This window comes from Nerophis lumbriciformis, linkage group LG13 (assembly GCF_033978685.3).
Source record: "Nerophis lumbriciformis linkage group LG13, RoL_Nlum_v2.1, whole genome shotgun sequence".
In the NCBI taxonomy this organism is placed as follows: domain Eukaryota; kingdom Metazoa; phylum Chordata; class Actinopteri; order Syngnathiformes; family Syngnathidae; genus Nerophis; species Nerophis lumbriciformis.
In genome coordinates, this window is record NC_084560.2 from 7,866,785 (window position 1) to 7,877,920 (window position 11,136).

Genomic DNA, 11,136 nt, shown 5'->3' on the forward strand with positions numbered 1-11,136 from the left:
CAGTGAAAGTCATGCAGTTGTTTGCCAGGTTTAGATGCAGATGAGTGCGTCTGAGAGATATAAAGTACTGGTTGCACTTCAAGACCCTTCCCAAGGGGGCGTGCGTCCTCCTGGAGTCCGGTCCCGCTCGCCAAGCCCAAAGAGCGAGCGGGAGGGGGAGAGAAAGGCCAACAGCCAATCAGACCAGTGCCAAAAGTCTTGCCTGGGAGTTTTTCACTCTGCTCCGGTGTCACAAGTTCCTGGTCTACTTTGTGGGGCCGGGGCGGCGCACAGCTGGAGACACTTTGTGCGCATTGAAGCGGGACGGCATGGCCATTGTGTGCCTCTGCACATATCTGCAGGCCGCCGTGAGGCGAGCGGCCTGAAGCCTCCCAGCGGTCTTCCTCGGGGTCTCTCGCTATGAGCTGCCTGGATGTCATGTACCACCAAAGCTATGGAGCACACCTCCTGCCCGCAGACGCCTACACCTCCACCTCCAGCTACTACAACCAGCAGCCACAGGTGAGGGCACCTTCTTTCATGCCTTGCTAACTGGCACAATGGCAGCAGCCTTCGCTTCTATTCACGGACTCCGACCACATTGGATCGCGAGTCGATTCAGACCGATTCTCCCAAAATTTGCTGTAAAAATGAAGACATCCAACCATCCATTTTCTTCCGCTTATCTGAGGTCAGGTCGCGGGGGCAGCAGCCTAAGCAGGGAAGCCCAGATTTCCCTCTCCCCAGCCACTAGAGCAAGTTTATTTATAGAGCACACTTCATACACAAGGCAATCCAAAGTGCTAAAAAAAAATAATTAAATGAGGTTAAATACAACTGGTGATGATTAGATTCAAATCTGATTCAAACCTACTCTAGCAATTTATCATGTTCTGTAATAACTAGAGGTGTCCAATAATGGCTTTTTTGCCGATATTGTCCAACTCTTTAATTACCGATTCCGATATCAACCGATACTGATATATATACAGTCGTGGAAGTAACACATTATTATGCCTAGTTTTGTTGTGATGCCCCGCTGGATGCATTAAACAATGTAACAAGGTTTTCCAAAAGTAAATCAACTAAAGTTATGGGGGAAAAAAATGCCAACATGGCACTGCCATATTTATTATTGAAGTCACAAAGTGCATTATTTTTTTTTGAATATGCCTCAAAACAGCAGCTTGGAATTCGGGAGTCTTCTTTTTTTTCCTCTTTCTATCCCCTCCTGCTCCGGCCCGGCTGGTTTTATTTTATTTTTTTTATTATTATTATTATTATTTTTTTTTAATTATTATTTTTAATTATTATTATTTTATTATTGTTATTATTTTATTTTTTTATTTTATTTTATATTATCATTTGGCTGCACCAAATGATAATATAAATGCATTTAATAAAGTCAAATGCATCTACATCAACTATATGATTTGCCCGAGAAGCTGGACAGGACAAAAAATAAATAAAAAATAAATAAATAAATAAATAAATAAAATAAAATAAAATAAATTTAAAAAGAAAAAAAAAAGAAAACCGGGAGTCTCTCGGGAAAATCGGGAAAGTTGGCAAGTATGACTGGAGATGCAACTGCTCTGTATTTCTCTGTCAGTCTACCCCAGGGCAGCTGTGGCTATATAAGTAGCTTACCACCACCAGGTGTGAATGATTGATGGATTCTACATGTAAAGCGACTTTGGGTACTTAGAAAAGCGCTATATAAATCCCAGTTATTTTTTTTTTTCTCCCTACGTTTTAAAAAGTCATACATTTTACTTTTTGAAACTGATACCGATAATTTCCGATATCACATTTTAAAGCATTTATCGGCCGATGATATCGGCAGTCCGATTTTATCGGACATCTCTAGTATTAACCTTTAAAAAAACAGTTAGCAGGTTACCAAAAACGACTTTGACATATTCAAGTAAACCCACAAATGGCATAAAATGTCCTTTAAAAAAAAAAATTCTTAAAAAGCTTTTGTTTTAAAAAGGTTTATCATAATTTTTTACAGCAAACGATACATCGTCATTCCAAGAATCAAAATCCAGGGTGTACCCCGCCTTCCGCCCGATTGTAGCTGAGATAGGCTCCAGCGCCCCCCGCGACCCCGAAGGGAATAAGAGGTAAAAAATGGATGGATGGATAAGTGTTATAATGAAGGCAACACATGATGTAAGTGTCTATATTAGCCTACTATCACAATGACTTTAAAAGTCTTATATAAGTGTTATAATGAAGGCAACACATGATGTATGTGTCTATATTAACTATATTAGCCTACTATCAAAATTAATTTAAAACTCTTCTCTAAGTGTTATAATGAAGGCAACACATAATGTAAGTGTCTATATTAGCTATATTAGCCTACTATCAAAATTACTTTAAAAGTCATATAGAAGTGTTATAATGAAGACAACACATGATGTACGTGTCTATATTAGCTATATTAGCCTACTATCAAAATGAATTTAAAACTCTTATATAAGTGTTATAATGAAGACAACACATAATGTAAGTGTCTATATTAGCCGACTATCAAAATTACTTTAAACGTCTTATATAAGTGTTGTAATGAAGACAACACATGATGTAAGTGTCTATATTAGTTATATTAGCCTACTATCAAAATAACTTTAAAAGTCTTATATAAGTGTTATAATGAAGACAACACATGATGTAAGTGTCTATATTAGCTATATTTGCCTACTATCAAAATGACTTTGAAAGTCTTATATAAGTCTTATAATGAAGACAACACATGGTGTAAGTGTCTATGTTAGTTATATTAGCCTACTATCAAAATTACTTTCAAAGACTTATATAAGTGTTACAATGAAGGCAACACATGATGTACATGTCTATATTAGCTATATTAGCCTACTATCAAAATGACTTTAAAAGTCTGATATAAGTGTTATAATGAAGGCAACACATGATGTAAGTGTCTATATTAGTTATATTAGCCTACTATCAAAATAACTTTAAAAGTCTTATATAAGTGTTATAATGAAGACAACACATAATGTAAGTGTCTATATTAGCTATATTAGCCTACTATCAAAATGACTTTGAAAGTCTTATATAAGTGTTATAATGAAGACAACACATGGTGTAAGTGTCTATATTAGCTATTTTAGCCTACTATCAAAATTACTTTAAAAGTCTTATATAAGTGTTATAATGAAGGCAACACACGATGTGTCTATGTTAGTTATATTAGCCTACTATCAAAATTACTTTAAAAGACTTATATAAGTGTTATAATGAAGGCAACTCATGATGTACATGTCTATATTAGCTATATTAGCCTACTATCAAAATGACTTTAAAAGTCTTATATAAGTGTTATAATGAAGGCAACGCATGATGTAAGTGTCTGTATTAGTTATATTAGCCTACTATCAAAATAACTTTAAAAGTCTTATATAAGTGTTATAATGAAGACAACACATGGTGTAAGTGTCTATATTAGCTATTTTAGCCTACTATCAAAATTACTTTAAAAGTCTTATATAAGTGTTATAATGAAGGCAACACACGATGTGTCTATGTTAGTTATATTAGCCTACTATCAAAATTACTTTAAAAGACTTATATAAGTGTTATAATGAAGGCAACACATTATGTACCGGTAAGTGTCTATATTAGCTATATTAGCCTACTATCAAAATGACTTTAAAAGTCTGATATAAGTGTTATAATGAAGGCAACACATGATGTAAGTGTCTATATTAGCTATTTTAGCCTACTATCAAAATGACTTTAAAAGCCTTATATAAGTGTTATAATGAAGACAACACATGATGTAAGTGTCTATATTAGCTATATTAGCTTACTATCAAAATGACTTTAAAAGTCTTATATAAGTGTTATAATGAAGACAACACATGATGTAAGTGTCTATATTAGCTATTTTAGCCTACTATCAAAATGACTTTAAAAGTCTTATATAAGTGTTATAGTGAAGGCAACACATGATGTAAGTGTCTATGTTAGTTATATTAGCCTACTATCAAAATGACTTTAAAAGTCTTATATAAGTGTTATAATGAAGGCAACGCATGATGTAAGTGTCTGTATTAGTTATATTAGCCTACTATCAAAATAACTTTAAAAGTCTTATATAAGTGTTATAATGAAGACAACACATGGTGTAAGTGTCTATATTAGCTATTTTAGCCTACTATCAAAATTACTTTAAAAGTCTTATATAAGTGTTATAATGAAGGCAACACACGATGTGTCTATGTTAGTTATATTAGCCTACTATCAAAATTACTTTAAAAGACTTATATAAGTGTTATAATGAAGGCAACTCATGATGTACATGTCTATATTAGCTATATTAGCCTACTATCAAAATGACTTTAAAAGCCTGATATAAGTGTTATAATGAAGGCAACACATGATGTAAGTGTCTATATTAGCCTACTATCAAAATGACTTTAAAAGTCTTATATAAGTGTTATAATGAAGACAACACATGATGTAAGTGTCTATATTAGCTATTTTAGCCTACTATCAAAATGACTTTAAAAGCCTTATATAAGTGTTATAATGAAGACAACACATGATGTACATGTCTATATTAGCTATATTAGCCTACTATCAAAATGACTTTAAAAGTCTTATATAAGTGTTATAATGAAGGCAACGCATGATGTAAGTGTCTGTATTAGTTATATTAGCCTACTATCAAAATAACTTTAAAAGTCTTATATAAGTGTTATAATGAAGACAACACATGATGTACGTGTCTATATTAGCTATATTAGCCTACTATCAAAATGACTTTAAAAGTCTTATATAAGTGTTATAATGAAGGCAACACATGATGTGTCTATGTTAGTTATATTAGCTTACTATCAAAATTACTTTAAAATTACTTTAAAAGTCTTACATAAGTGTTATAATGAAGACAACACATGATGTAAATGTTTATATTTATTATTATTATTTTTAGAAGGTGATACAACTTCTGGAAATGACTGGCTTTTAATGGCCAAAGGTATAGATGTGTGTGTCATAACATCAACAAAGTGCACCTTAGTGCATTCACGCACAGCACAAAACGTTTGGTGGACAAAACGAGACAAAAGAAGGAGTGGAAGATTTCACATGTAAACAAACTGTTGCGTCACAGTCCACACTATGGTGAGTTCAAGAACCGCCGAAATATAGTAGGACAAAACCAAATACTCATAGTAAACATACTAAACAGTGGGCTTTCTGACAAATGGGAAGGTTTGTGGCTAGTGGCTCCAGCGAGCCATGAGGGCGGCGCTAAAGAGCCCCGCCTTAGATAGTGGACACAGCCCTATGTATCTGCTCCATTATACACATTGAAAAATATTTTTAATATTGCTAATTATCCATCTATCCATTTTCTACAGCTTGTCCCAGTCGGGGTCGCACGGGGGGGGGGGGGGGGGGGGGCTGGCATTCGGGCGGAAGGCGGGGTACACCCTGGACAAGTCGCCATCTCATCGCAGGGCCAACAGAGATAGACAGACAACATTCATACTCGAGGGCCAATATAGTGTTGCCAATCAACCAATCCCCAGGTGCATGTTTTTGGAGGTGGGAGGGGCCTATACCCAGGTGCATGTCTTTGGAGGTGGGAGGAGCCTATCCCCAGGTGCATGTCTTTGGAGGTGGGAGTGGCCTATACCCAGGTGCATGTCTCTGGAGGTGGGAGGAGCCTAGCCCCAGGTGCATGTCTTTGGAGGTGGGAGGGGCCTATACCCAGGTGCATATCTCTGGAGGTGGGAGGAGCCTAGCCCCAGGTGCATGTCTCTGGAGGTGGGAGGAGCCTATCCCCAGGTGCATGTCTTTGGAGGTGGGAGGGACCTAACCCCAGGTGCATGTCTTTGGAGGTGAGAGGGGCCTATACCCAGGTGCATATCTCTGGAGGTGGGAGGAGCCTAGCCCCAGGTGCATGTCTTTGGAGGTGGGAGGAGCCTATCCCCAGGTGCATATCTCTGGAGGTGGGAGGAGCCTAGCCCCAGGTGCATGTCTCTGGAGGTGGGAGGAGCCTATCCCCAGGTGCATGTCTTTGGAGGTGGGAGGGACCTAACCCCAGGTGCATGTCTTTGGAGGTGAGAGGGGCCTATACCCAGGTGCATGTCTTTGGAGGTGGGAGGAGCCTATCCCCAGGTGCATGTCTTTGGAGGTGGGAGGAGCCTATCCCCAGGTGCATGTCTTTGGAGGTGGGAGGGGCCTATACCCAGGTGCATGTCTTTGGAGGTGGGAGGAGCCTATCCCGAGGTGCATGTCTTTGGAGGTGGGAGGGGCCTATACCCAGGTGCATGTCTCTGGAGGTGGGAGGAGCCTATCCCCAGGTGCATGTCTTTGGAGGTGGGAGGAGCCTATCCCCAGGTGCATGTCTTTGGAGGTGGGCGGAAGCCGGAGTACCCGGAGGGAACCCACGCAGTCACGGGGAGAACATGCAAACTCCACACAGAAAGATCCAGAGCGCAGGATCGAACCCAAGACCATTGAACCCAAGACCTTCTTGTGAGGCAGACGCACTAACCCCTCTTCCACCGTGCTGATTAATAATGTCAAAATATCTTGGTATGAGGGCTTCACGGTGGCAGAGGGGTTAGTGCATCTGCCTCACAATACGAAGGTCCTGAGTAGTCTTGGGTTCAATCCCGGGCTCGGGATCTTTCTGTGTGGAGTTTGCATGTCCTCCCCGTGACTGCGTGGGTTCCCTCCGGGTACTCCGGCTTCCTCCCACTTCCAAAGACATGCACCTGGGGATAAGTTGATTGGCAACACTAAATTGGCCCTAGTGTGTGGATGTGAGTGTGAATGTTGTCTGTCTATCTGTGTTGGCCCTGCGATGAGGTGGCGACTTGTCCAGGGTGTACCCCGCCTTCCGCCCGATTGTAGCTGAGATAGGCTCCAGCGCCCCCCGCGACCCCAAAGGGAATAAGCGGTAGAAAATGGATGGATGGATGGATCTTGGTATGATTTCGACTCGGTATTTAGGTCTTGGTACGGTATTATTGCGCTGTTGTCAAAAAACTAACTGAAAGAAGACGTATAAAATGTATTGGAGGTAATGTTTAGAATAAAAACACTAACCTAACCGAACACCAACATGATGATTTAAAAACTACAAACAAGTACTTTCCAGTGCAAAGAACTGTGCAGGAAGATCCAGGGTATTGTTTGGAATGTCCGCGCTTCTTAAGCCTGTTGACTCTTCATCGAACCGACAAGAGTCTTCAACACGTTCTTTTTCCGTGTCCATACTTCCGATTTAAACTTCCTGGAAGGTTTTTGATCTGCGCTAAGGATCTTGGGAGATGGAGTTTGCTTTTCAGACCGGTCCACCCAAGAGCTTCAGATGTACTGACGAGAGTACTCCAAGTTCTCGCATTTTGAAACACAAATATTGCAATATTTACATTATTATTACATCCCTGCTGCTAATAGGCTAATGCTGTGCACAGGTGTATCAGTCACGTCCTCATGACCTCCACCAAGGTACTCAGACTTCGAACCCTCCACTGGACGGCTAACAAGAACTAGAACAAATGTGCATTTGGTGCTTTAACCCTTCTTGTGTTTCTCCCTTCAGAGGAGGCTGAGCGCTCACACCAAGATGCAAACCTGCTCGAGCCAGCAGCAAGCTGGAGGACGAGGAATACTAGCCAGAGACCAGGGCCTTCGGCTTGGTCTCGGGGCCGAATCTGGATGTGTGTCAATACCTGACTTGGATCTGAAAGACGGACCTCAACCGGCAGAAGCAGAGTACCTCAACTCCCGGTGTATTTTGTTTACGTACTTCCAAGGAGACATCGGCGATGTGGTGGATGAACACTTCTCTCGGGCCCTCAGTCAGTCAGCTGGACTTACCAGAGAGACGAAGCCGTTTCGTACGAGTCCGCCGTCTGCTTCGAGCACAACAAACACATGGAAAGGTAAGAGGAGGTCGTACAGTTATTTAATTACTAGACTGAACTGATTGGTTTGTTTCAGATGGCGAGTCCCTTCCGGAGAGTCAAAACTGCTCGGTCTGGAACAACACCTATCCATCCCATTCCACCACCTGCCTCCACCCAGAATTCTCATCCAGTCCCATTTCCCTTAACCACACCGATGGAGGTCTTTGGGCTGGCCATGTGCTCTCCAATGCCAGCTTCCAACCGCTGGCGACCCTCGCTGACAGCTGGACCTACAGCCTGAACCCCCAAAGCCCGAGCGGCTACCCCAACGTCCATGAGGTCTACCACCCTCACCCCCATTCCCACATCCACACTCGGCACCGCCACCACCACCACCCCATGTTCCAGTCATACCCAAGCCACAGCGCGACGTTAGATTCCAGGTTCAGTCCTCTTCTTCTGCCTGGTGTGAGGAATCACAACCAGCCCTCAGCCAGTGCGGGAAGTTCCCCGCACAGCGAGGGCGCAAAGACAGAAATGGAGGCCGGTAGTACAAGCCCGGTCACGGCTTCATCGGTCTCCTGGACCCCCTCACCCATCCACGGATCCTTGGAGTTGTTTGAAGCAGGTAGGTCGCACACAGGACACATTCTAGAGCAGTGTTTTTCAACTACTGTGCCACATGAGATACAGTCTGGTGTGCCGTGGGAGATTATGTCATTTCACCTAATTGGGTTGAAAAGTAATTAAAATCCGCAAATAAAGTGCTGTACTGTCTAAAGCGCAGTAGAGTCACCATGCAATACTCTTCCATATCAGTAGGTAGCAGCAGGTAGCTAAATGCTTTGTAGATGTTGGGAACACGGTATTGTCGTGATCAAAATATGCAGACGACAGTGGGAGGCAGAGTCCAGGTAAAACCAAAAATAAACAAAAGACAAGGGCAGCTAAGAAAAGGCATTGAAGCTTAGGGACGGCTTAGCAGAACGAAACTGTGGTGGTGTCGCTCTAGTGGGTTCTCCTGATGCTGACACATCTTCACAATAGCCTGGATGTCTGGTGTTATCAATGTCTTTTATTGGCATCGCACACACGCTAGGACAGCACTCTTTTCCGGAAGCACCCCACGACCGTCTCTGCTCCGTGACTTTCCAGTCTGCTCTGGATCTCTTTTCCTCTCGCCGTCGTCTCGTACGTGTGCGTGCGTCTGCTCACCAGCAACTCCAACTCCATCAACCGTGTCTCGGTCCGGCTGCTGTTAATAAGCATGGCAGGTGATTGGATGATCAGCCCCAGCTGGGTAATCTGATCATCCCCAGCTGGGTAATCCAATCACCTGCCAGCTGTGCTTCGAGGCCGGTCCTGACACACAGGCCCGCAGACCACGCCTCCCTCCACAGAAATTAAAACTGAACTGGCTACAAAGTAAACAAAAACAGAACGCTGGACGACAGCAAAGACCTACAGCGAGCGGAGCAGACGGCGTCCACAAAGTACATCCGAACATGGCATGACAAACAAAGAAGGATAAAAAGAACACTTAAATATCTTGATTACTAAAACAAAACGGGTGCAAGGAATAGCGCTCAAAGGAAGACATGAAACTGCCACAGGAAAACACCAACAAAACAGGAAAAGCCACCAAAATAGGAGCGCAAGACAAGAACTAAAACACTTCACACTGGAAAATATCAAAAAAGTCCAAATAAGTCAGGGTGTGATGTGACAGGAGGTGACAGTACAGCTACTTTGAGACAAGAGCTATAGTGATGCATGCTTGGTTATGGTCTAAAGTCATATTACGAGAACAACCTTTTTACCGAAGGCTGCTGAGTTTAATTTTTTATGTTTTCTGCTGGTGGTGTGTCTCCGCATTTTTTCTATGAAAAAAATGTGCCTTGGCTCAAAAAAGGTTGAAAAACACCAATCTAGAGCAGTGTTTTTCAACCTTTTTTGAGCCAAGGCACATTTTTTGCGTTTAAAAAATGTGGAGGCGCACCACCAGCAGAAATCATTAAAAAAACGAAACTCAGTTGACAGTAAAAAGTTGTTGTCGCAATTGTTGGACAATAATAATGAAATTGTTTATTTGTAAAAATCACTTTATATTGAGCAAACAACCTCAAAGTGCTAGAGTGTATTAAAAAAAAAAAATAAAAAAAAATAAAAAGATAATAAAAATAAATACAAATAAAAACTAGAACAGCCTAATAGCTAGAACTAGTACACATATATCTAAAATAAATGTTTTTTTTTTTTTTTAAAGAAGGGTTTTTAAGCCTTTTATAAAAGCATCCACAGTCTGTTGTGCCCTCAGGTGGTCAGGGAGAGCGTTCCACAGACTGGGAGCGGCGGAGCAGAAAGCCCGGTCTCTCATTGTTCGTAGCTTTGTCCTCGAAGGTTGAAGCTTGAGGATATGACTTTAAAGCATAACCAAGCATGCATCAATACAGCTCTTGTCTCAAAGTAGGTGTACTGTCACCACCTGTCACATCACGCCGTGATTTATTTGGACTTTTTCGCCGTTTCCCTGTGTGTAGTGCTTTAGTTCTAAAAGCACTACAGGTATCCATTAAGTAAGACTACGTATTATGTTGAAGGGGGCAGGCAAATATAAGATTTTCTTCATCCTGTTCCTTCTCAGGCATTGGTGTGTTTAGTTGCTGAGGTTTAATTGTCTATTGATCAAAGACGCACATCAATGAAGGAGATAAATAAAAAAATGAAATGAAATGAACAATTTCTTGTCTTGCGCTCATATTTTGTTGGCTTTTTCTCTCTTTTTTTGGTATTTTCCAGTAGCATTGTCATGTCTTCCTTTGAGCAATCAAGAACATTTCAGTTGTTTTTATCCTTCTTCGTGGGGACATGGTCGATTGTCACGTTATGTTCGGATGTACATTGTGGACGCCGTCTTTGCTCCACAGTAAGTCTTTGCTGTCGTCCAGCATTCCGTTTTTGTTTACTTTGTAGCCAGCTCAGTTTTAGTTTCGTTCTGGATAGCCTTCCCTAAGCTTCAATGCCTTTTCTTAGGGGCACTCACCTTTTGTTTATTTTTGGTTTAAACACCTTTTTACCTGCACCATGCCTCCCGCTGTTTCCGACGTGTACAAAGCAATTAGCTACCGGCTGCCACCTACTGATATGGAAGAGTATTACATGGTTACTCTGCCGAGCTCTAGACAACACCGACACTCAACAACAACACATCATTTGCAGACTATAATTACTGGTTTGCCAAAAATATTTTTAA

The 11,136-nt window shown here is 41.4% G+C and overlaps 1 protein-coding gene across 2 annotated transcripts in view; it reads left to right on the top strand.

The window, feature by feature from the left end:
• The first annotated feature begins 354 nt into the window (after positions 1–354).
• Positions 355–11,136, top strand: part of vgll3 (vestigial-like family member 3) — an 11,608-nt gene continuing 826 nt past the window's right edge. The window contains exons 1-3 of one of the 2 annotated variants that reach the window (XM_061970639.2): positions 355–501; positions 7,577–7,919; positions 7,978–8,511. In XM_061970639.2, the coding sequence (XP_061826623.1) occupies positions 400–501; positions 7,577–7,919; positions 7,978–8,511 (979 nt within the window). In that variant the 5' untranslated portion in view covers positions 355–399. Of the gene's footprint in view, positions 502–2,004; positions 2,109–7,576; positions 7,920–7,977; positions 8,512–11,136 lie in introns of those variants that run through there. The other variant, XM_072914572.1, reaches the window with a different exon arrangement.